The sequence below is a fragment of the Chlorocebus sabaeus genome, chromosome 6, assembly GCF_047675955.1.
Source record: "Chlorocebus sabaeus isolate Y175 chromosome 6, mChlSab1.0.hap1, whole genome shotgun sequence".
In the NCBI taxonomy this organism is placed as follows: domain Eukaryota; kingdom Metazoa; phylum Chordata; class Mammalia; order Primates; family Cercopithecidae; genus Chlorocebus; species Chlorocebus sabaeus.
Window position 1 is genome coordinate 55544462 of NC_132909.1, and position 26552 is coordinate 55571013.

General features: G+C 44.2%; 2 protein-coding genes across 7 annotated transcripts; both read right to left on the reverse strand.

Moving 5' to 3' along the window:
• Positions 1 to 932: 932 nt before the first annotated feature.
• On the reverse strand, positions 933 to 17833 carry ZNF557 (zinc finger protein 557). Of its 6 annotated transcripts, XM_073017047.1 has the most exons (8): positions 17516 to 17532; positions 13678 to 13769; positions 11683 to 11793; positions 11056 to 11144; positions 10313 to 10439; positions 5450 to 5545; positions 4854 to 4936; positions 933 to 4028 (listed from the first exon to the last, which is right to left on the reverse strand). In XM_073017047.1, exons 3-8 carry the CDS (start codon positions 11711 to 11713, stop codon positions 3246 to 3248), a joined length of 1209 nt encoding a protein of 402 aa, XP_072873148.1. In that variant the 5' UTR covers positions 11714 to 11793; positions 13678 to 13769; positions 17516 to 17532; the 3' UTR covers positions 933 to 3245. The 6 variants fall into 6 exon arrangements, with proteins under 6 accessions (XP_072873148.1, XP_007993212.2, XP_007993209.2 ...); XM_007995021.3 differs by lacking the exons at positions 13678 to 13769; positions 17516 to 17532 and adding an exon at positions 17589 to 17833; XM_007995018.3 differs by lacking the exon at positions 13678 to 13769 and having other exon boundaries at positions 17516 to 17625.
• Positions 17834 to 25623: 7790 nt separating this feature from the next.
• On the reverse strand, positions 25624 to 26334 carry LOC103233790 (putative methyl-CpG-binding domain protein 3-like 5). The gene has a single exon (XM_037994399.2). It carries the CDS (start codon positions 26255 to 26257, stop codon positions 25694 to 25696), a length of 564 nt encoding a protein of 187 aa, XP_037850327.1. The 5' UTR covers positions 26258 to 26334; the 3' UTR covers positions 25624 to 25693.
• Between the last annotated feature and the right edge of the window lie 218 nt (positions 26335 to 26552).

The following is a 26552-nucleotide window of genomic DNA, read 5'->3' on the forward strand; positions in this document are numbered from 1 at the left end:
CCGTGTTAGCCAGGATGGTCTTGATCTCCTGACCTTGTGATCCGCCCGTCTTGGCCTCCCAAAGTGCTGGGATTACAGGCTTGAGCCACCGCGCCCGGCCAGATTTTTTTCTGTTTTTTAGACAGAGTCTCGCTCTGTCACCCAGGCTGGAGTACATTGGCGTGATCTTGGATAACTGCAACCTCCACCTCCGAGGTTCAAATGATTCTCCTGCCTCGGCCTCCTGAATAGCTAATTAGCTGAGATTACAGGCGTGCGCCACCACGCCTGGCTAATTTTTTTGTGTTTTTACTGGAGATGGGGTTTCACCATGTTTGTCAGGCTGGTCTCAAACTGCTGACCTCATGATCTGCCCGCCTCAGCCTCCCGAAGTATTGGAATTACAGGCGTGAGTCACAGCAGCCAGCCATATTGTTGATTTTTCTATAATTCACCCCTCCTCATTAGGATGTAAATGCCTCAATGGCAAAACTTGAGTTTCATTCACTGCTGTAGACATGATATCTCAAACAGTGCTTAGCCACATGGAATGTACTCAATAAACAGGCTAGTGGTTATGAGGATGAACTGTCTGGATTCCAATCTGTGCTCTACCACTTGCTAGCTGGTGAACTCAGGCAAGCAACCTAAACATTCCATGCCAGTTTTCCCATCTGTAAGTTGGAGATAGTAATAGCACATACTTTGCAAGCCTATAGTGAGTATGCAGTTAATGTTCATAAGGCACTTTGGAAGAGTACCTGGTCTATAGGATAGTGAGATGTTTGATCTCTTTTTGTTAATATATTTTAATGTTACAATTCTTTGGTATGAAAAGGTATGGCCCCTACTGAAAATAAATAAATTCATAAGAAAATATGTAAACCTCTACACACCTAGTTACATTACACATAAACCTATATAAAGCAAAAAAGACAGAATTACAGAAAGAATTTGTTAACCCACCATGCTAGTGGAAGACTTTAATATACCTCTATCACTAAGTCAGGTCGAGAGAAAAAAATAAAGTACATGTTGAAAAACACTATTAGTTTGAGTACGTATGTCCATCCTGTATCCAAAAATTAAGATACACAGTATACTGTTTTCAAAGAATCATGGAGCACTTATAAAAATAGATCAATAAACAGGATTAACAGTTAGATACTGCATTCACCTGGAAGCTAACAGAACACCGCCTCCCCACCACACACACACACACACACACTCACTTTGGTTTTAACCAATTAGTGGTTACTTGTGATCATGTAAGAAGTCTAGTAATATGCAGAACAGAGCCAATGCAGCCAATCAAAGGTTTTTGAAGAACTCAAATCATTGTGATTTTTTCGGCACTTCTGTTTTTAATTTTTTTTGAGACCGAGTTTCGCTCTTGTTGCCGAGGCTGGAGTGCAATGTCAACCTTGGCTCATTGCAACCTCCACCTCCCAGTTGCAAGCGCTTCTCCTGCCTCGGCCTTCTGAGTAGCTGGGATTACAGGCATGTGCCAATACGCTTGGCTAATTTTGTATTTCTAGGAGAGACAGGGTTTCTCCATGTTGGTCAGGCTGGTCTCGAACTCCCCACCTCAGGTGATCCTCCTGCCTCGGCCTCCCAAAGTGATGGGATTACAGGCATGAGCCATTCTGTGATTTTTATCATCGTAGTGAAAAAAAAAAAAAAAACGGCTCTTTTAACTCTATGCTTTGTGACTACAGGCGCCCACCAGCACGCCTGGCTAATTTTTTGTATTTTTAGTAGAGACAGGGTTTCACCGAGTTAGCCAGGATGGTCTTGATCTCCTGACCTTGTGATCCGCCCGCCTTGGCCTCCCAAAATGCTGGCATTACAGGCATGAGCCACCATGCCCGGCCTCTAATTTCTGTTACAACAAACTAGATCACTCAGGAGCTGTTTGGAAATACCTTTCTGAATATTTGATGTATTGATGTTTTAGAATTATAATAGATATACTGTATATAAAATAAGGTAATAAGATTTTCAGGACAGCTATAGCCATAAATACTTAAAAGATGGAAAATTAATGAGCTAGTGGCCCAACCTACAAATGAGACACTGATGAAGGTAGTTCTGCATACACAGCACTTACACCTTTTGTTCTAAGTTATCATGTGGCCACTCAGGTAAGAGGTGAGGCATCCTAACATCAATCACGTTCCTAGGGTTTCCTCTATGAGTTCTCTCATGTGTAAAGGGAGGAATCACTGAAGGATTTTCTGAAAATAACACACTCATGGGTACTGTATCCAAGGAACATTTTCATATTTTTCCTAACGTAAGAGGTATCACTGAAAACATTCCCTCATCCTTTATCTTAAGAAGTTCTGGCTGGGAGTGGTGGCTCGTTCCTGTATTCCAAGCACTTCGGGAGGCTGAGGCAGGTGGATCACTTGAGCCCAGGACTTTGAGGGCAGCCTGGGTAACATGGTGAATCCCCATCTTTACAAAAACTAGACAGGCATGGTGGTGCATGCCTACAGTCCCAGCTACTTGGGAGGCTGAGATGGGAGGATCCCTTGAGCCCAGGAGGTGGAGGTTGTAATAAGCCAAGACTGCACCATTGCACTACAGCCTGGGCACAGACGAAACCCTGTCTCCAAAAAAAAAAAAAAATTAAAAAAATAAAATAATATTATAAAATAAAAAATTATCTCCACTGATTTCATGGCAAGCTTTCCAGATGGTTCCGAATGTCTACTGTTCATACCTCGTGTGGTGTTCTTCCACATTGTATCAGGATTGGTGTGTGTGACCAATGTAACAGGGACATGAAAACAGCTCTCTCTGAAGCTAGGTCATAAAAGACATTATGCTTTCTGTGTTGCCTCCTTTAGATCACTGGCTTTGGGGAGAAGTCGCTTCCATAAAGAAATTTAGCCCTGTTGAGAGGCCTACGTGGTTTGGAAGTGCAGGTCCCTCGGAAACACCTAGCATGCACTTGTCAGGCATGTGAGTGAGCCATCTGGAAGTGGTCCCTTCACCAGTACAAATTCTGGATGATTATGGTTCTGCTGACATCTGGACTGTAACCTCTTGAGAGATCCTGAACTATGGAGCTACGTTGTTTCTGAATTCCTGACCTACAAAAACTGTGAGATAAGTGTTTGTTGTTTGAAGCCACACAATTTTGTGGGGTAATTTGTTACACGTTATACAGTAGCAGGTAATTCATACATCTGGTGAAGAGTTCTTTCATGTTATCTGAGGCATGAAAGATCAATGAATGCTTTTCGCAGTTATTGAATTCACATCTGCCTAATATGCTTTCTCATATGCACAGAAAGGTACCCGTTACTTGTGAAGAATCTCCCACAATAATTACATTCATAGGGTTTTTTTCCACTGTGAGTTCTCCTGTGTTTCTTAACAGATGAGAGAACATTAAAGGCTTTTCCACAGTCACTGCACTCATAGGATTTCTCTCCATTATGTATTCTCCTGTGAACTGTAAGAGAAAAGCTACTGGTGAAGGACATCCCACACTCATTACATTTGTAGGGCTTTTCTCCAGTATGAGTTCTTACGTGCTGTGTCAGATTCGAGCTCCTCCTGAACGTTTTCCCACAATTGTGGCATTCGTAAGGGTTCTCCCCTGTATGAATGCTATAGTGCAAAGAAAGAGATGACCCTGTGCTGAAAGCCTTTCCACACTGATTACATACATACTGACTCTCTCCTGTATGAACTCTCTTGTGCCTTGTGAAGATTGACTGAGTGCGGAACTCACGACAACACCGGATACATTTGTAGGGTTTTTCTCCGGTGTGAATTCTCAGGTGTGGTCTGAGGTATGACAAATTGCTGAAGGTTTTCCCACAGTCACTGCATTTGTAGGGTTTCTCCCCATTGTGGATTCTCTTATGAACAGTAACGTAAGATTTGCTGCTGTAGAATTTCCCACATTCACTGCAGTTGTAGGGTTTTTCTCCAGTGTGAATCCTCTTGTGCTGCGTAAGGGAAGATTTTGTGCTGAAGACTTTAAAACACTGATTACATTCGTTGAGTTCTGCTCCGAGATGATTCCTCTCCTGTCGATTAAGAGATGACTAATAAGTACCATTTATAATATTTTTAACATTGAATGCTGTCAGAGGATTTCCTCCCCCAGGAATTCTGTTGTGTATCATAGTATTGGAATTAATGTTTTTGCCACTATGAGTGCTGGTACATTGCTTCTGTCAGTTTGAATTCTTAGCATTTAAAAAAGATGGATTCTTTCCGCAAGTCTTTATCATATTCACAGAGTATTTTCTGATAAATTTAAGGCTAATTTCTTTTTCAAATACCCAATATCTGACTCAGATTACTGGAAATACTTACTTGTGGGAATTCTCAGGAAAAAGACATTTGGGGCTAACTAATGCTTTTTTCCAAATTCAAAATAATTTTACAGTATCTCTTCGGAGACACTACTTTCTCTTGGAAAAATGACACTTTCCTTTAATAACTATTCAATAAAGCCACTCTTTCTTTTTTTTTGAGACAGAGTCTCGCTCTGTCGCCCAGGCTGGAGTGCAGTGGCGCGATCTTGGCTCACTGCAAGCTCCGCCTCCAGGGTTCAAGTGATTCTTCTGCTTCAGCCTCCCAGGTATTTGGGATTACAGGCGTGCACCACCACACCCGGCTAATTTTTTTTTTTTTGCATTTTTAGTAGAGACGGGGTTTCACCATATTGGCCAGGCTGGTTTCCAACACCTGACCTTGTGATCCACCCGCCTCGGCTTTCCAAAGTATTGGGATTACAGGCATGAGCCACTGTGCCTGGCCAACAAAGCCAGTCTTTGTGGCTTTTCTCACGTAGGGCATTCTCCTACCATGAAAAAAAAAACAGAAATCACCCATGTTAGTCTTACCATTTTCATATTTCTAGATTGTTCTTTTCGAAAAACATGCAGCTTAGGAGTTAACCCTTTGGCTTTAAGTGGATTCTCCACATCTGAAACAAGTTAAAAAGAAATTTAAGTTGATAGAAAAGAGGCAAATTTAAGTTGATGGTGAAATGGTAAAATGCATACATGGGTGAAGGCAGAATCTGAGAGGTGACGGTTTTTGAGAAGGGATTCCATGAAAGATATGGCTGTGACAATTTTAGGCAATGTTTAAGAAAGACTCTAGGAAGACTGAGATTGATGTGGACAGAATGAAGGAACTGTCAAGAAGGCAAGGTGGACTGAAACTGATCAAAGAGTTCACAGGAGACTTAAATGTCAGAAAAAGAGACATGTCTTTTTTTTCTCCCCTGAGGCCCAAGTAAAGTACGAGATGACAGAAAGTTAAAGTCATGAAAGTACATGGGGGGGCTCAGACCAAATGTTCTTGGCCTTCTTGAGAAAAGGGGCATTTACACAGTTCTCTGACTGGTATTTCCTAATGTATTATAATACCCCCAACTCCTAGGTCCCTGGCCAGAGCCGTTCCTCACAAGGACTTATATCCACCTGGTGCTCACCTGGACACGTACCTGGGAGAATTCCTCTCTCTTCTGTCATCACTTTATCTTCTTGCTCCAGCTGGGAGATCAGACCAGGTTTATCAACTTGGTTCCCTGTACATGGAGAAAAGACGCATGATGTAGGAGGACTGTGCAGCAGACAAGCTCCCCACGAAACTGAAATCAGTTCTGAAGGGGAAGAGGTGTGACTTCAGGAGCAGAGGAATAATTATGCCAAAATTGAAGAAATATAGCAACTGTCTTTCACACACATACACAAAATCACAAGCAATATGTAGGGTGGTTGCAGGATAACTGGTCCCAGGAGCCCCTGCCCAGGTTTAAATACAGAATCTGGAAGCCCAGAAGATTTAACTACAGAGAATATACAGTCAGGGAAAGGAGGAGATCTTCATTTCATAGTGGATAGCATTAGACAGACAGCTCCATGAGGGTGGGGACCATGTTGCATTCTTCACTGTACACCCACATCCCAGCACAGACCTAGGAACAGAGGTGCTTACGAAGGACTTAAAAGAAGTGATGTCGGTGAAAGTAGTGGAGTAGGGAACTCCCCAACTTCATCCCTTCATAGAAACAGTAAGTAAATGGGCAAAAACAGAATCAGCTTCATTGGAGCTCTTGAATGTTATCAAAAGTTTACAGCCACAGGAGAATGCCTAATCGAGACAAACAGCCGAATCAGGGTAAGAGAGATTTGTGACATTTTAACTGACTCTAGCCACACACTCTATTCCCCATTTTGCCTTGAAGACAACAACCTGTGTTTCTAGTGCTGAAGGGAATAGAATGCACCTTATTCTCAAAAACCTGTGGTTGTTTGTTCTGACCTGTCTGCTGGCTCCCTGATGGGCTGGATCAAAGGGCTTCCCTTTATTTGTGTAACTCCAAACTCTCCCAGGTCTGAAGAGGCTACACCTATGGAAGGTGGAGGGTGGAGAGGGAAGTGTATCCCAACACATCTAAAGGCAAATGAGCCACTGCTGAATGGGGCAAGGGAAAACTGTGAAGCAAACAAGACTAACCAAAAAACCTGGGAGGAGAAAAAGATGCTTGGGGGAGTAGAGCATCTTTCCACACCTTTTTTATCACCCCCACAAGATGGAGTCTTACTCTGTTGCCCAGGCTAGAGTACAGTGGCATGATCTCGGCTCACTGCAACCTCTGCCTCCTGGGTTCAAGCAATTCTCCTGCCTCATCCTCCCAAGTAGCTGGGATTATAGGCATGTGCCACCACGCCTGGATGATTTTTTTGTATTTTTAGTAAAGATACGGTTTCACCATCTTGACCAGGCTGGTCTCGAACTCCTGACCTCAGGTGATCCGCCCACCTCGGCCTCCCAAAGTTCTGGCATTACAGGTGTGAGCCACTGTGCCCAGCCCTCCACACATTTCTAGAAGGCCATGTTCATACCCAGGGATGAACACATGCTCAGAGAAGATCTGAGAAGGCACCAAGCCCTTACCTTTGACTGACCTTCAGGCTCTGCATAAGAAGGAAGTGAAGGCTAAGTCAGAGTTGTAAAGTGCTTTAGCTGAGTTTTGAAGGCATGCTTCAACATGTAATTCAGATCCATTGGTAAAGACTAGTTATCTTTTGGGTTCCAGGTATTTAAGAAAATCTCTGGCAAATTAATCCCAAGCTGAACATTAAGCTAATAGAACAGAGACTTCAGTGGTCACATATGACAAATACAGACATTACAAAATTAGTTCAGAAATGTCACTAAACTAAGAAATAATACCAACTACAACAAACCTTGGGGAGGGGGGAAAATCAGATTTAAAGAACTGCCATATTGTAATATTCTGAAAGTAGTTTTCAGCAAATAAATTATGAGGCATGTAAAGAAATTAAAAAATGGGCTGGGTGTGGTGGCTTATGCCTGTAATCCCAACACTTTGGGAGGCTGAGGTGGGTGGATCACGATTTCAGGAGATCGAGACCATCCTGGGTAACACAGTGAAATCCCGTCTCTACTAAATATACAAAAATTAGCCAGGAGTGGTGGTGGGCGCCTGTAGTCCCAGCTACTCGGGAGGCTGAGGCAAGAGAATGGCGTGAACCCGGGAGGCAAAGCTTGCAGTGAGCCAAGATTGTGTCACTGCACTCCAGCCTGGGCATCAGAGTGAGACTCTGTCTCCGAAAAAAAAAAAGAAAAAAAAAAGAAACAAAGAAATGAAACTGCATTATAGGAAAAAAGAAATGAACAGAAATTATCCACAAGGAAACCCAGTCATTGGATTTATTAGGCAACGACTTCACGTCAACTATTTCAAATATGCTCAAGGAGTTAATGGAAACTGTGTGCAAAGAACTAATGAAAACCATCAGAATGAATTCTCACCAAGTAGAGAAAAGCATAAAGAGATGGAAATTATAAAAAGGAGCCAAACAGGAATTTTTAAATTGAAAAATATATATTATCTGAAATGAAAAATTTACTAGAGGGGTTCCTCAGAAGACTTGATCAGGCAGAAGAAACAATCAGTGAACTTGATGCCAGCTCAATTAAGATTGCCTGATTGGTAGAGCAGAAATTAAAAGGGAAAAAAATGAGCAGAGCCTAAGAGACCCAGAAGACACCATCAAACATCACAATACACATAATGGGAGTTGCTACTGGAGAGGAGACAGAGAAAGGAGCAGAAGGAATATATGGAAAAATTGGCAAGGTGCGGTGGGTCACACTCTAATTACAAGACTTTGGGAGGCCGAGGTGGAAGGATCACCTGAGATCAGGAGTTCGAGACCAGCCTGGCCAACATGGTGAAACCTTGTCTCTACTAAAAATACAAAAATTAGCCAGGTGTGGTGGTGTGCGTTTGTCATCCCAGCTACTCAGGAGGCTGAGGCAGGGAGAACTGCTTTAACCCAGGAGGCGGAGGTTGCGGTGAGCTGAGATCGTGCCAGTGCACTCCAGCCTGGGTGACAGAGTGAGACTCTAAATAATAATAATAAAAAAGGAATATATGGAAAAATAATGGCCAAACATTCCCAAATTTGATGGAAATTACAAGTCTATACATCAAAGCAGCTTAAGGATCTCCAAATAGGATACACTCAAAAAAACTCACACTGAGATACCTTAAAATTAAACGGTCAAAAGCCAAAGACAAAGAGAATATCCTGAAAAATAGCAAGGCAGAAATAAGTCATCATGTACAAGATTAACAGCTGATTTCTCATCAAAAACCATAGAGGCCACAAGCCAGTAGGATGATGACATACGCCAAGTACTGAAAGAAAAATATCAACCAAGAGTTCTATCTCCCGCAAAACTGTCATTCAAGATAGTGAAAAGGCAATCCACTGAATGGGAGGAAATATCTGAAAATTATGTATCTCTTAAGGGTCGAGGATCCAGAACATATAAAGAACTTTTACAACCCAGTAACAAAAAGGCAAACAATGCCCCGCAAATGGAAAAAGCACTTGAACAAACATTTCTTCAAAAAAGATGTATAAATGGCCAACAAGCACAAGAAAAGATGGCCAATCTCATCATTTTTTTTTAGGGAATAGAAATAAAAACCACAATGAGACAGACACCCACAAGAATGGCTATCATAATTTTTTTTTAAAAAGGAAAAGAGGCGAATGTTGGTAAGGATGCAGAGAAATTGTAATACATTGCTGGTCTCATGCATTGCTAGTAGGAATGTAAAAGTTTGGAGGTTCCTCAACACATTAAACATAGAATTAACACAGGACCCAGCAGTTCCACTCCTAGTTAAATACCCAAGAGAAAACAGGTGCTCAAGCAAAATCTTGTACATGAATGTTTATAGCAACACTACCCACATTAGCCAAAACATGAGAACAGGCTAAATTTCCATCAGCTGATGAACTGATTTATAAAAAGTGGTATATACACATAATGGAACAATATTTAACCATAAAAAGAATGAAGTTCTGATATGTGCTACAACACGGCTATACTTCGAAAACAACTGGGCGTGGTGGCTCATGCCTGTAATCCCAGCACTTTGGGAGGCCGAGGTGGGTGGATCACTTGAGGCCAGGAGTCCCAGCCTGGCCATCATGGTGAAACCCCATCTCTATTAAAAATACAAAAATTTGCCGGGCGTGGTGGTTCATGCCTTTAGTCCCAGCTATTTGGGAAGCTGAGGCAGGAGAACAGATTGAACCTGGAAGGTGGAGGTTGCAGTGAGCTGAGATTACACCACTGCACTCTAGCCTGGGCAACAGAGCAAAACTCCATCTCAAAAAAAAACCCAGAAAACATTATGCTAAGCAAAAAGTGAGACACAAAAGACCACATTTTATATGATCCCATTTATATAAAATGGCAAGAATAGGGCCAGGAATGGTAGCTCACATCTGTAATCCCAGCACTCTGGGAAGCTAAGGCAGGAGGATCACCTGAGCCCAGGAGTTTGAGACCAGCCTGGGCAACAGAGCAAGATCCTATCTCTACAAAAAATAAGCAAATTAGCTGGGCGTGGTGATGCGCACCTGTGGTCCCAGCTACTCAGGATTGCGCCACTGCACTATAGCCTGGGCGATGGAGGGAGACACTGTCTGAAAACCACCTCCTCAAAAAGAAGAGACACATCTATAGAGACAGGAAGGTTAGTGGCTGCCAAGGTATTCGGGAGGGAGAAATGGGGAGAGACCACTTCATGACTACGGGGCTTATTTCCAGCATGACAGCTATGCTCTGGAATTAGTGGTGATGGTCGTACTACACGGTGAACCTACGAAAAACCACCGAATTGGACACTTTAAAATAGTTTAAATGGTGACTTTTGTGTCCTGTGTTACCTCAATTAAAAAAAAAAGAAAGACCTACTTCCTGAGTCATTAAATAAATGCAGGAATGATGTCAGGCTTACCCAGCGAGGCCAGGTTCCTGAAGTTCTCCAGCATCACGTCCCTGTACAGTGTCCTTTGGGCAGGGCCCAACAGCGTCCACTCCTCCTGGGTGAACTCCACGGCCACATCCTCGAAGGTCACCAAGCCCTAAGGCATTGCAGACATCACGGCTTAGCCAAGGACCACCCGCACCAACGTGCACAGGAAGAGGGGCCAACAGAACAGAGCCATGGCTAGGGAAACCTGAGCACGAGATGTGGGGTGGGGTTCCAAGCTCCCCTCCCTGGCTTCTGAGCTCAGCCCTCAATGCTTGTCTCCTTAGGCCACTCCCAGGTCCAGTGCCCAGTACCACAGAGCAGCTGTCTTTTCTCTCAGACTGGGTGCTCCTGTGATCTCGTTTCCCTCAATCTCCAGGGGAGTACGGGCCCGTGACACAGCAGAAATTAGAGAAATACTTGGTAAGTGAATGAATGATTTCCGTACAGCCTTCATTAATCGCTTGGGCTTAGAACATTGTCATGTCTTTACCTGGCTTTCCCTTAAAACTCGCAGGAGCACGTGATGTACTTAGCGACCCTGGAGGGAGCTCTGAACCTGCGGTAAACATTGACACACCCTTGTATTTTCTGGACAGCCCTCGCTCAGAGATCCTGGGATGCCTGAGGAGCGAGTTTGGCCGTGAAGGTCCAGGCCACTGAAAGGCATTGAGTCCAACCTTCTGGCTGAAGGAATAATGATTTGGAAAAAGGAACATCTAACTTACCTTTAGCCAGCTTGTCAGGTGCTCATTAACCAGCTCTCTGCCCTCCGTGTGTCCTTCTCGCTGAGAGGCCGGGAACGGGGAAGACAGAGCTGGAGGAGGACAAACGAGTCCCAGGAATCCAGACCAGCCCTGTGTCCACTCACACACCTGGAAGCTCCCCCACCTGCCTGCAATTGACCACGTCCCCAAGCATACACAGTCACCCACAAAGCAGCCACCTCTACTGCACGCGAACACCCAGCAACAGCAATCCAAGGAAACCAGAGCACGGCCCTGCGGCATCCACGCCAGGTAACAGGGCTCAAGGTCTGACTGCACTTGGGGAAGGGATTATTCCCACCTCACAGATGAGGAAACTGAAGTTCCAAGGGTGTCACTGTGTTTTTATCAGGTTCACAGAAAGAACTAAAGGGAGAATTCAAAAGTTCCAGCACATTCACCACAGAGGCGACATCCACAGACACCCAAACGCCTAAGTCCCAAATCCCGAGAGCCGCCCGGTCAGACACTGAGGACCTCTGGGCCCTGGGACTCCACTCCTGCCTCACCTGCTCTGCCCAACTCACTCCCGTCCCATGCTGTGGGTCAGAGCCTTTCAAGCCTGGACTCTGAGACCCCACAACTCACCAGCAGTCGGGGGCAGGATGATGGCTGCCATCCTGTGACTCCGACAGCAACAGGGCAGCCAGGAAGCAGGACGCTCCTCCCTTATTCCTGCATCGCTCTCAGGAAAGCACTCTGGAAGAAATGGGAACACTCTGCCTGGGCCACCCCCTCTCCAGCCCGTGCTTTGCCTCAGTCATCCCCGTCAGCCCATGTCCTGCCTCGGTCACCCCCTCTCAGCCCGTGCCCTGCTTCAGTCACCCCCTCTCCAGCCTGTGCCCTGCCTTGGCCACCCTCCCTCCTGGTTTCCACCTTCTCATTTCAGCTGATTTCCTTCTCCCCATCCCCTATTCTCATGACAGCCCAGCAGAGCTCCAGCCATTTTCTATCAGAGACCCTAGATTCCTACAACTTCTAAGAATCGATCTGTAAGATACACAAATATAAAAGTCGTGTAAGATTATTCACTGTGGCATTATAGTGCACCCGTTAAAAAAAGAGAGATCTCTAGATATCAATAGATTATTATCCTCAGTAAATTTAAGGGGAAAAAAAGTACCAAATAGTATATATGGAATGTTTCCTTTTTTACGAGAAAAGAAGGGCTGTGTGTGTGTGTGCGCGCGCATGTGTATACACACAAAGATGAAAGTGGCCGGTGGGGCGTGGTGGCTCCCGCCTGTAATCCCAGCACTTTGGGAGGCCAAGGCGGGCGGATCGTGAGATCAGGAGATCGAGACCATTCTGGCTAATGTGGTGAAACCCCATCTCTACTAAAAAATATATTAAAAATTAGCCGGGCGTGGTGGCGCACACCTGTAATCCCAGCTGCTCAGGAGGCTGAGGCAGGAGAATGGCATGAACCTGGGAGGTGGAGCTTGTAGTGAGCCAGGATCGCGCCATATGCACTCCAGCCTGGGCAGCAGAGCGATACTCCGTCTAAAAAAACAACAAACAAAAAAAGAAAGCGGCCAAGGGTGTGCGTGTGGGAGGGGTTGGCGAGGGGGCACGGTCTGGAGTTAGAGACTGTAAGAGTGAGTTTGGGCCAGGGAGACAAAACAGAGCTGTAGAGGGTGGATGATGCTCGCTATTCATGGAAGGCAGGGCCACTCAGTCTCTCTAGGAATTTGTCCTGAGATGCAGCATTCAGGCCCTGGCGTCCTAGATCTCTTGCCCAGGGAATTTATCCTGGGTGACCCCCATACCCCCAATGTCCGGGGAGGGAAGGATTGGGAGAGGAGTGAATGGAGAGCCATTCCCCACAGGCCAGCTGTTCGCTGGTACTTGGAGCCAAGCAGAGATGGGCGGCTCTTTCCCATTCCTGCCTGCAGCCTCACAGTCCCCACCCCCCACAGCCCCCACCCCCCACCCCCCACAGTCCCCACCCCCCAATGAATACAGCTGCCAAGTGTCTCTGACATTTGGTCTCTGTGGTTGGCAGAATAACAACACCCCCAAAATTCACATATACATGTGAAAAGTTTATATATTTGTACTTATATGTAAAAGCCTGAGTTTTAGTATTATGACATGCAAGAAAATCTGTATTATAGCCGGCCGCAGTGGCTCACGCCTCTAATCCCAGCACTTTGGGAGGCCGAGGCAGGCAGATCACCTGAGATCAGCAGTTTGAGAACAGCCTGGCCAAGTTGGTGAAACCTTGTCTCTACTAAAAATATATTTAAAAAATTAGCTGGGCATGGTGGTGGGCGCCTGTAATCCCAGCTACCTGGGAGGCTGAGGCAGGAGAATCGCTTGAACCCGGGAGGCAAAGGTTGCAGTGAGCCCAGATCATGCCACTGCACTCCAGCCTGGGTGAAAGAGTGAGACTCCATCTCAAAAAAAAAAAAGAAAGTATTATTTCTCTGCAGTTCCACATATTTCTAATTGTTTATGAGTGGGGTCTGCCAGCAGCTGTGTTGCACAAACGGTAGAAAAGAGAATTTTGCATAGGTGAGCCCCTGGTGGGTCCGCCCCCTTTTCCCTCCCAAGTCCAAACGAGGCATAGCATTTCCTCACCCAGTTATTCCTCTCGAATCCCTTCTCCAGCCCTCGGGTCCCAACGTTGACCCTTCATTCATGTTTTATTGATGCCTGCCCCAAGCCGGGTGCTGCAGATGGAGGGGAGGAAGATCCCTGTCATCTAAGAACTGGCTTTCCAGGAGTGGGACACACACACAGACCTATGGCTGCATGTCAGAGTGATATGTGCTATGGCAGAGGGGCGCGTGGCATCCAACCCAGGATCTGGGAGGAAGCGGACTGGGAAGCCTGGGAAGGAAAAACACTAAAAACATTTGAGTTGAGTCTTGAGAGTCGAGGTAGGGTCTTGCTCAGTGGGAAGTGCACGTGCAGAGGCAGGAAAGCAAGCTGCTGAGGCAGCCAAGTTTGCAGTTTGGAGCATGTGGACAAATAAGGGGCCAGAGTACAGGGGAAAGGTTGTATTTCAAAAGGTATTATAAAGAGTGGTGGGGAGTTTGAAGGTGAGAGGCAGTAGAGAGCCACCAAAGGCTTTTCAGGCAGGGGAGTGACTGAAGCAAATTTATCTTTATTTATTTTGAGACAGTCTTGCTCTGTCACCCAGGCTGGAGTACAATGGTGAGATCTCGGCTCACTGCAACCTCTGCTTCCCGGGTTCAAGCGATTCTCCTGCCTCAGCCTCCCAAGTAGCTGGGATTACAGGCGCCCACCACCACGCCCGGCTACTTTTTGTATTTTTAGTAGAGACGGGGTTTTGCCATGTTGGCCAGGCTGGTCTCAAACTCCTGACCTAAGATGATCTGCCCACCTCAGTCTCCCAAAGTACTGGAATTACAGGTGTGAGCCACTGCACCCAGCTGTATTTTTACTTTTATTTATTTATTTTTATTGAGATGCAGTCTCGCTCTGTTGCCCAGGCTGGAGTGTAGTGGTGCCATCTTGGCTCACTGCAACCTCCACCACCCGGGCTCAAAAGTCACCACACCCAGCTAATTTCTGTATTTTTAGTACAGACGGGGTTTCACCATGTTGGCCCGGCTGGTCTTGAACGCCTGACCTCAGGTGATCCACCCACCTCGGCCTCCCAAAGTTCTGGGATTACAGACAGGCTTGAGCCACCACTCCCGGCCACAAATTATCTTTTACAACAGCCGTTCTGGCTTCATTGCAACGGACAAATGGAAGAGACTAGGACAATGCCGCCCAGCAGGGCTTTCTGGGATGATGGAAATGATCTTAATCTTCGCTTTTCAATAGGGGCATTAGCCACATGTCGCTGTCAAGCACTTGAAATGCGGTTAGTGCGACTGAGAACCTGAATTTAAAATTTTATTGAATCTTTTTTTTTTTTTTTTTTTTGAGATGGAATCTTGCTCTGTGGCCCAGGCTGGAGTGCAGTGGCGCAATCTCGGCTCACTGCAAGCTCCGCCTCCCAACTTCACGCCATTCTCCTGCCTTAGCCTCCCAAGTAGCTGGGACTACAGGCGTCCACACGCCCGGCTAATTTTTTGTATTTTTAGTAGAAACGGGGTTTCACTGTGTTAGCCAGGATGACCTCAATCTCCTGACCTCGTGATCTACCTGCGTTGACCTCCCAAAGTGCTAGGATTACAGGTGTCAGCTACAGTGCCCGGCCAATTTTATTGAATCTTAATTGGTCTAAATTTAAATTTAAACAACCACATGGACTAACAGCTACCTTATTTATTTATTTATTTTTGAGAAAGAGTCTCGCTGTGTCGCCCAGGCTGGAGCACAGTGGCGCAATCTCGGCTCACTGCAACCTCCGCCTCCCAGGTTCAAGCAATTTTCCTGCCTCAGCCTCCCGTGTAGCTGGGACTACAGGTGCTGGCCACCATGCACAGCTAATTTTGTATTTTTAGTAGAGACAGGGTTTCACGATGTTGGTGGGGCTGGTCTCGAACTCCCGACCTCAGGTGATCCGCCCGCCTCAGCCTCCCAAAGTGCTGGGATTACATAATTACAAGGAATTACAAGGAATTACAAGGGTGCACCACCGCACCCGCTTAGCAGCTACCTTATTATACAGCACAAGTCTACAGGCTGGCAGGCCAGTTAGGAAAAGAAAAAAATAAAAGAAAAATTGAGATATCTTGGAAGGTTGAAAAAAAAATTTTTAAATAGTGTTTACATGTTTATTTTGTGTACTGATTTGCATATAGCTGTATTTACTGACTTATTTACATACACACTGTCACACACCCCTTAGTATCTTTCTCTTGAACAGAAGCGGTCAAACAAATAATTTTTAAAGTACCCTCACTCGTGGCTCACGCCTGTAATCCCAGCACTTTGGGAGGCCGAGTTGGGCGGATCACCTGAGGTCAGGGGTTCAAGACCAGCCTGGCCAACATGGCAACACCCTGCCTGTACTAAAAACACAAAAAGTAGCCGGGCGTGGTGGTGCACCCTTGTAATTCCAGCTACTTGGGAGGCTGAGGCAGGAGAATCACTTGAACCTGGGAGGCAGATGTTGCAATGAGCTGAAATCGTACCACTGCACTCCAGCCTGGGCAACAGAGTGAGTCTGTCTCAAAAAAAAAAAAAAAAAAAGGATACCCTCACTCTTAGTAATTCCTTGTGTTTACAACCTGAGCACAGGAAAAATCCATTTGCAGTATTTCTACACAGTAGAGTATTGCAGCTTACAAGTTCTACACGCTACTCACCTGATCATGCAGAAATCCGCAGATCAGTGAGGATAGGTGAACCTTGAGGCTGGTTTCAACACAAATCTGAGCTAGAATGATACTTTTCTTGTCCGAAAAGAAAAAGGGCACAAAAATGGCTTACGAGGGCTTTTGTAGGGAGTAATATGTATGCATAATAAAATGTATTTATTGAGAGTAACACAGTTGTTGCACAGAAAGACCACCCCAATTCACTTAAAAACACTGATTGAGGCCGGGCACAGTGGCTCACGCCTGTAATCCCAGCACTTTGGGAGGCCGAGGCATGTGGATCACAAGGTCAGGAGATCGAGATCATCCTGGCTAACACAGTGAAATCCCGTCTCTACTAAAAATACAAAAAAATTAGCCGGGCGTGGTGGCGGGCACCTGTAGTCCCCGCTACTCGGGAGGCTGAGGCAGGAGAATGGCGTGAATCCAGGGGGCGGAGCTTGCAGTGAGCCGAGATCGCACCACCGCACTCCAGCCTGGGCGACAGAGCAAGACTCCGTCTCAAAAAAAAAAAAAAAAAAAAAGGAAAGAAAGAAAGAAAGAAAAGATTTAAATAATAATAAGAACCCAGGCTACTGGCTGTGCCTGAATTCCCCAGATTCCTATCCGGCCATTTGCTCCCTAAAATGGGACAAGGGGCTTAAAGCTGTTTGCATTTGACTTGCTTAACTCATTTGCCTGGAGATTTTATGGTGACTCCAGATGCTCTAATTCGTAACTTTAGGTCTTATAAGTGACTCAGCTGAATTCTAAATAATTTCTACAGTGCATTTAGGACTGCAGAGATTTTAATGCCCTCCATCAGGGTTTCCCAACCTGGGCACTACTGACATTTGGGGCTGGATGAGTCTTGGCTGGCGGCGGCTGCTTTATGCGCTGCAGGATGCTAAGCTGCTAGAATCCCTGGTCTCCACCCTCTAGATTACGGTAGTAACATAGTCCCTCCTAAACCCCTTTTTGTGACATTGAAAACCGTCTCCAACCATAGCCAAAAGTCCCCTGGGGCGCATAATCGCCCCGTGTGAGGGCGACAGGGGCGCGGGGCCCCGACACCGGAGGAAACAGCAGCTTCGGGCTGAACTGAGGGTACAGCCCAAGGCCTCAGGGGCGGAAACCCAGCTCCCGGGAGGGACGCAGGGCCCGCGGCTGGGACCCCTCTCTGGACTCAGACTCACCGAACCCAGCACCTCTCGCGGCGACCAAAAGACTCCCAGTCGCTGCAAACGCAGCTCTTCTCACAGTACGCACCTGCAATTCCGCTTCCGGTTACACATCTGCAATTCCGCTTCCGGTTCCCGGCTAGCGGCGCTGCACCTCCACTTCCGGTTCCAGCTGGTCCCAACCCAAAATGTGGCGTGTCCGGGGGCCCCGGGTTCAGGCTGCATGTGCAGCGGGCGGGCGGGAGCAGCGGCCGCGCACGCAAACCTCAGGCCGAGGTGTTCCAGTTTGCTTAGTTATTAACAGAACAAGGTTGGGCCCTGACCAGGGATAGCCGCGGAGGCAGGGTTGTCCTGGCGCGAGTCTGTGGTAGGGTTGGGGGCGGAACTAGCTCCTGAGCGGGGCCGCGGGCGGTACCAGGCTTGGAGGCGGGGCTGAGTGTGGGCGTGGGCTAGTTCCGGGAGCGGGAACCAACTCTGGGGCGGGGCTGGGGCGGTACCAGGCATGCGGGCGGGGCTAACAGTCCAGAGACTGTTAGGGGGCGGGGTTGTGGGCGGGCATTAAGTTTAATGGGCGGGTCTTGCGGGCTAGTACCAGGTTTGGTGCGAGAGCATGTGGACCAGATAAGGTAGTGATGGGGCATGGAATGGGGTTGAGCTAAGAGGCTGAGAGGGCAAGACTTTGGGGAGGTCAGTTTTTGGGTGCAGGGCTTTTTGTGGATTTTAAAACTGTTCGGGTAGCAGGATGCAAAATGAACTCTAAAGTTTTCTTCAGTCCTTTCTCCACATTCACTGCCTGTTAAAATGATATAGCCACACATTTAGGGCTTGTGTGCGTCATTTGTTTTGAGACAGGGTCTCACTCTGGCCCAGACTGGAGTGCAGTGGTGCAATCGTCGCTCACTGCAGCCTTGACCTCCTGAGCTCAAGCCATCCTTCCGCCTGGGCCTCCCACACCACCAAGCCTGGCTATTTTGTATTTTTTTGTAGAGAGGAGGTCTGTATTGCCCAGGATGGTGTAGAACTCATGGCCTCAAGTCATTCTCTCGCACCTCGGCCTCCCAAAGTGCTGAGATTACAGGTGTGAACCACACCACACTCAGCCTTTTTTGTGATTTTGAGCTTCCTAATTTCTTTCAAAAATGGGATCATGTATGCATCTTTCTCCCATCCAGAGAGGGACGAGGGGAGGGAGAGCTAGGGAGGGATGTCTCCAAGTAAAAGCCAAAGCTGATGAATTGTCTCGTGCACATCTGGATCTATTGAAAAGAGAATTACATTTCTGGTGGAGAAAATAGGTGTTGGATTCATAGGAATAAATAAAAAAGGAAAATTTTAAATTTAAGAAATCAAAAGAAAAAATAAAAAAAATTAACATACTACTTGTTACATCTCTGGCTAAGGTTTAGATGCTACAAATGGTAAATATTGATGTCATAAAATGATAAACATTGAATTTTAATTTATCCAGATTCCTTAAATGATTATGTTTGGTGAGGAAAATTAATTTTACAGTAGGTAAGAGTTATGTGCTAATTGTTTTGGAGAAGAAAGTAATTCAATATAGTCTAAAGCTGATAAATGAAAAAGCAGTATAAATACCTAACTTACAAATATGTAATTAATATCAGGAAAAAAAAAAGTTGATTCTAGGAGCCAGGCTACAGGGTGAGGAAGAGAGCTTTTCATTGTGAAAATTAAGGTATTATTTGAGATCTATGTGTGAACACATACAGCCTGAATTTGTATGCAAAAGGAATCGCTAAACCCTTGGAAAAAATATGAATATGATTCACTTTACAACAATAGAATGTGTTTGAAAACTCTGGAATTCAATAATTAAAAGGAAAAAAACTCAAACACCCTATGGCCATCCTAGTGGACAAATGAATGGGACATTACTTTCCAGCCTGCATGGTAATAAACAGTTTTACATACATTATCCGTAAATACTTTCACAGAGACCTACAAGGAAATTGTTATTATCACTATTTATAGGTGAGGAAACATATGGTGGCCTGTGTGCTAAATTTTTCATATTTCGTAGTTCTTAATGTTGTTTTATTTAGAAGTTTTTAATTGGATTTTTAAATTTAGTAAAATAATATGTACTTATTCTCACAAATATAGAGTATGTAAAACACAATTCAAAATTCCCTTTCCTGGCCAGGCACGGTGGCTCATGCCTGTAATCCCAGCACTTTGGGAGGCTAAGGCGGGCGGATCACCTGAGGTCAGGAGCTCGAAACCAGCCTGGTCAACATGGTGAAACCCCGTTTCTACTAAAATAACAAAAAAATTAGCCAGGTGTAGTGGCACATGCTTGTAATCTCAACTACTTGGGAGGCTCAGGCAGGAGAATTGCTTGAACCTGGGATGCGGAGGTCGCAGTGAGCTGAGATCACGCCATTGCACCTCCAGACTGGGCAACGAGTGAAACTCCATCTCAAAAATTAAAAAATAAAATAAAATAAAATAAAACTCCATTTCCCTTCTCTAATATGAGCTTGAGGTGGCCATTACTATAGTCCATCTATGAAAAATTAAACTTATGCATGTAATAATATAATTTGCTACATAAATACTAGAAAAAGCATTTTATCACAATATATATTCCTATATTTAGAGTTTTAAAATAGTTTTACAAAAAAAAAACTATGATACTACATACTAATTATTCTGGAGATTACTTTAAAAAATTAACAGACTGTGGACTTTTTTCCAGGTAGATATGAGTGTTTAGCTAAGTCTTAAATAAGTGGTATGGTATTCCAATTAATTGCTGTACCAGAATTTATTTAATCACTCATCTACTAACACATAGTCATATTATGTAGTCTTTTTCTTTTTTTATATTTTTTAAAAAGAGGCAGGGTTTTACCATGGTGCTCAGGCTGGTCTTGAACTTCTGACCTCAGGTGATCCACCTGCCTCGGCCTCCCAAAGTGCTGGGATTACAGGAGTGAGCCACTGGACCCAACCAAATAAATCAGATTTAATATATAGACAAAGATGGATGTGTACTTATAAAAAGTATTGTTAGAAAGTTTAATTTACCGTCTAATTTCTAATTTGATGGACAGTAATAATACATGTATATTTTTGAGACAGAATCTCTCTGTTGCTCAGGCTGGAGTGCAGTAGCTCCATCATGGCTCATGGTAGCCTCGAATTCCTGGACTCAAGTGATCCTCCTGCCTCAGCCTCCTGAATAGCTAGGACTACAGGTGCACACCACCACACCCAGCTAAATTTTAAAATTTTTGTAGACATAGGGTCTTGCTATGTTGCCCAGCTGGTCTTAGGCTCCTAGCCTCAAGTGATCTGCTCACCTCGACCTCCTGAGTAGCTGGGATTACAGGTGTATGCCACCATGCCCAGCTAATCTGTATTATTTTTTTCTTTTTCTTTTCATTTTTATAGAGACAGGCTCTTACTATTTTGCCTAGGCTGGTTTTGAACTCCTGGCCTCAAGCAGTCTTCCTGCCTTGGCCTCCCAAAGTGCTGGGATTATAGGCATGAGCCACCACTGCTCCTGACCTGGTCCTTGTACTTTGAAAAGCACATGACATGAATAAATATGTTTAGTACCTCGATTATGGTGGTGGCACCACAGGTGTGTGCATATGTCCAAACCCATCAAAATGTATACGTTTATTATTTATTTTTATTTTTGAGACCGAGTCTTGCTCTGTCACCCAGGCTGGAGTGCAGTGGCAGAATTTGAAGGGCAGGCTCCACAATTCTTCCATCTTGCGGCCCAGCAAGTAAGAAGAAAAAAAGGTCAATCCAGAATTTACTAAAGTAAAAGTATTCTGTGTATTGGAAAGGGTTCACTGTCTTGAGGAAGTGTTGGAAACCAGATATTTCTCTCTTTTGGTGTGAAAGAAAATTCTTTAGTAAATTCTTTCTTTAGATCTCTAGCATCTGACAGTCATTGGTCTGTTTTGTTTTGTTTGTTTGTTTTTGAGACAGTTTTGCTCTTGTTGTCCAGGCTGATGTGCAATGGTGCGATCTTGGCTCACCACAACCTCCGCCTTCCGGGTTCAAGTGATTCTCCTACCTCAGCCTCCCAAGTAGCTGGGATTACAGGTGCCCGCCACCATGCCCAGCTAATTTTGTAGTTTTAGTAGAGACAGGGTTTCTCTATGTTGGTCAGGCTGGTCTCAAACTCCCAACCTCAGGTGATTCACCCGCCTTGGTCTCCCAAAGTGCTGGGATTATAGGTGTGAGCCTGGTCTCTGGATGCCGCTGAGAAAGTCATATTCTAGGATGGGGTACTTCTCTGTGTTGTGGAATTCCTGGCCTCCTGTAATCCTGACAGCTGTGAATGGTCAGCAGTCACTAGTCTCAGCAGCTGGGGGAGGGAGGCATTAGCCATGGATAGGACTCTGGGTTGAGGCTCACAGCATCCACTGCTCCTTCTCCTTTATCCCCATCCTTGCTATTGTTAATAATGTTGACTGGATACACACATGTAATCTCAGCACTTTGGGAGGCCAAGGCAGGAGGATCACTTGGGGCCAGGAGTTCAAGGCCAGGCTGGGCAACATAGTGAGACCCTGTCTCTACCAAAAAAAAAAAAAAAAAAACGCAAAATACAAAATTTAGCCAGGTGTAGTGGCATGCGCCTGTAGTCACAGTTCCTTGGGAGGCTGAGGCAGGAGGATCACTTGAGCTCAGGAGGTTAAGACTGCAGTGAGCCATGATCATACCACATGCCACTGCACTCCAGCCTGGGCAACATAGTGTTGTACAACAACAGCAAAATTAGCCGGGTGTGGTGGCATGCATCTGTAGTCCCAGATCCTTGGGAGGCTGAGTCGGGAGGATCACCTGAGCCAGGAGGTCGAGACAGCAGTGAGCCGTGATTGTACCACTGCACTCCAACCTGGATGACAGAGCGAGACTTTCTTTCCAAAATAATGATAGTGATAATCATCATCATCGTCACCATCATGATCATTTCATGATACAGGGAATTCCCTAGGATCTGCTTATAGCTCTCATGGATATGTAAGCTCAGTGTCCACCTTTCCCTTTGATGAGATGTAAGAGAGTGGCATTAGGGGAGACCCAAATATTTCTCTCCCCAGAATTCACAAACTCCTTATCCGTGGCCTTCTGTAGCACCCCAGGAGAGCTCCAGTCTTGGTCGAAGATACTGATGTGGTGCCTGGTATGACGGCAACAGTTTTGTTCTGTGCCTAGTGGTTGTAGTTAGGGATAGTCTGTCTTCCTGCAGAGAGCCACAGAAGGGAGCTCTCCAAGGTCCTTAGGTCACTGGGAAAGGCATCCCACAGATGGAAACCCAGAGACAGGTTGGGGAGCACATGGGGATTCTTGTTGATCTCTCTATGTAATAATATATATAATATATATAAGTATATAATATATATAAATATATAATATAAATTATGTATACATTATATATTATATAACTTACATATATTTAATATATAATTACATTATATAGAATTGTATAACTATATTATACATAAATTATATATACTTGTATAATATATAATTTATATATAATATATGAATATAAAAAATATATAAATATATATAAATATAATTTATATATTATATTTAAATATAATTTTGTATTATATATGATTTATATATATTATAAATTATATTTTATGTATATTATATGTAATATAATATATTTAATTTATGTATGTTGTATTATATATAATTTATATATTATATACAAATATAATGTATATAAATAATGAATAATATACAAATTATATATAATATATAAAATATATATTATATAAATATAAATATTATATAAATATATATAAATTATATATAAATATAATATATAATACTTATATTATATAAATATAAATATAATTATATAAATATTTAAATATAATATTTATATATAGTATTATTAATTATATAATATTATATATATTATATAAATATAAATATATTTTATATAAATATATAAATCTTATATAAATATAATATATAAATATAAATATATTATGTAAATATTATATAAATATATAATACGATATATTATAACATGTATTTATATAAAAATTATATATAATTTATAATTATATATGTATATTGAGATGGAGTCTCAAATATATATTATATTATATAATTTATATATAATACATAAATATAATTTAAATATAATATATAATACAATATATTATAACTTATGCATTTATATAAAAATTATACATAACTCTTTATAATTACATATATATATTTTGAGATGGAGTCTCACTCTGTGGCCCAGGTTGGAGTGCAGTGGCACGATCTCGGCTCACTGCAATCTTTGCCTCCCGGGTTCAAGCGATTCTTCTGTCTCAATCTCCTGAGTAGCTGGGACTACTCAAAATACAAAATTTAGCCAGGTATAGTGGCATGCGGCTAATTTTGGTATTTTTAGTAGAGACGGGATCTCACCATGTTGCCCAGGCTGGTCTTGAACTTCTGATCCGCCTGCCTTGGTCTCCCAAAGTGCTGGGATTACAGGCGTGAGCCACTGTGCCCATCCCTATTTATAATTATATTATAGCTGTTTTATAATATATAATTATATGTAACATATAATTGTATAATATATAATGTATTTATAATTATATATGAATTATGTATGTATTTTTAGCGACAGAGTCTTGCTCTGTCGCCCAGGCTGGTGTGCGGTAGCATTGGCTGATAGGCACTTCCTACCACCCTAACTCTGCTGGAGTGAAAACAACCAGTAGCTTCCACCTAACCTGAGATGCATAAAATAATTGCCATGAAGTATTCCATTCCGTGTTTTGATCAATGATAGAGAGAAAGAGGTAAGGAAACTCAAAATGAAACAGCAGGCACGGACCTAGTATGTGTATATATTTATGCGGTACATGAGATATTTTCATACAGCCACTCTGAAAAACACATCAGAGTAAATGGGGTAAAAATGTTTAATTAAAAAATAATCTCTTGGGATACGTACCAACTTCACCTTGGGAATGTATATTATAGGGAGAAAATGTAACGACTAAACACTGAACAATCCTTCAGGCTGGGTTAATTGAATTTACCCATTGGTTGAAAACTTAGCTCCTGGGTATGATGTTCAGTATTTGGGTAACCCATAAACTGCAAACCCAATCTCCACCATTAAGCAATGTATCCATGTAACAAACATGTACATGTACCCCTAAATCGAAAATTTTTAAAAAATGAAAACAATTTAAAAATGAAAATGTAATAAATGTCTAATAAATTATGTAATATATTCATTTCATTTAAACTTACATATTTTATTTTCATTTTTTAAGGATTTCATTTGAAATTATATTAGAATTTTTTTTTTTTGAGACAAAGTCTCACCAAGGTTGGAGTACAGTGGCATGATCTTGGCTCACTGCAACCTCTGCCTCCTGGGTTCAAGCGATTCTCTTGCCTCAGCCTCCAGAGTAGCTGAAATTACAGGGGCCCGCCACCACGCCTGGCTAATTATTGTATTTTTAGTAGAGATGGAATTTCGCCATATTGGCCAGGTTGGTCCTGAACTCCTGACCTCAGATGGTCTGCCCTCCTCCGCCTCCCAAAGTGCTGGGACTACAGGCATAAGCCACAGTGCCAGGCCAAAAATTAAATTAGAATTTAATATAAAAACTAATTAACGGCCGGGCACGGTGGCTCACGCCTGTAATCCCAGTACTTTGGGAGGCCAAGGTGGGCAGATTGCCTGAGGTCAGCAGTTCAAGACCAGCCTGGCCAGCGTGGTGAAACCCCATCTCTACTAAAAATACAAAAAATAACTGGGTGTGGTGGTGGGCACCTGTAATCCCAGCTACTGGGGAAGCTGAGGCAGGAGAATCACTTGAACCCGGGAAGCGGAGGTTTCGGTGAGCTGAGATCGCACCATTGCACTTCAGTCTGGACAACAGAGCGAGACTCCGTCTCAAAACAAACAAACAAACAAAAAAACCCCACAACTCATTAAAATCATGGTAAACAGAAACTGAGGTGTACAACGACATGTAAAGGTTTCCCTCCTCATCCCATAAAACCCAATTTTTCACCACAAAACCATGCACTCCTTACACATGTTGCCTTTCAAATACTTTTAATAAACAACAGGTGGGGAAGGAAAAAGTGTGACAATTCAGAGTAGGAAAGAGAATGGGAATTAAAAGAAAGGGATGCAAAACCCAGGACTGCACTTCATCTACCCGTCAGCATTTCTGCCTGCCTGGCCAGCCTGTCTGCCTGCAAGGCCCTGGCCAATCTCTCCCTGGCTTTCTTCACCCTCCTGGTCTGTCTCCGGATATCTGCACGAGTCACCAGTTGGCCCGAGAGGGGCGGTGGGAGCTGACAACCCACTCCTGGGGTTGGCCCCCCTGCCACAGCTGGAAACTGCCCAGGGGTGGACTCGGGCAGCCTGTGCACACGCTCAGCTCCAGCCCTGTCCAGAGATTCACCGGCCATCCCCGGTGCGAGGATACTGAAGACGTTCTCCAACTGCAGTGGACTCGAACCTTCGCCTTGGCTGCTGCAGGGCTGCAGGGCCTGCATTCTCCGGTAGGCGCAGAGTTGCTGTGGCTTCTCCAGGTGCTCCTCCCCTTTTCTGCGTCTGACCTGGTTGTCAGGATGAGACCTGATCCTTGTCACCGGCCTCGGGAAGATGCAGCTGGTGAGTCTCACGGGGAGAGCAGACCTCGCAGCTCGTCTCCGACGGGCCTTGGCCATGTGGATTTCTCGTTTCTTCTGTAAAGCCCAGGGCATCATGTTTCTTTTGAGCTTCCCCTTTCAAAAGAAAAGAAAAGGTGAAATTTCAGCCAAATGGAGGCTGGAGAAGGTCAGCTCTGGGGGGCTTCTCTCAGCTCAGTGGAATCTTCCCACCAGCCTCTCTTTCTGGGGAAATGTGTCTCAAACGGCATCGTACATCCTCAGCACCTGCAGGGTTTGTTAAACTCAGATCTCTGGACCTGAACCCAAGTGAGCCTGGGGTGGACCCTAGAGTCTGCATTTCTCCATGTGATGCTGCTGCTGCTGGCAGGAGTTCCAGGCATTGACACTGGGT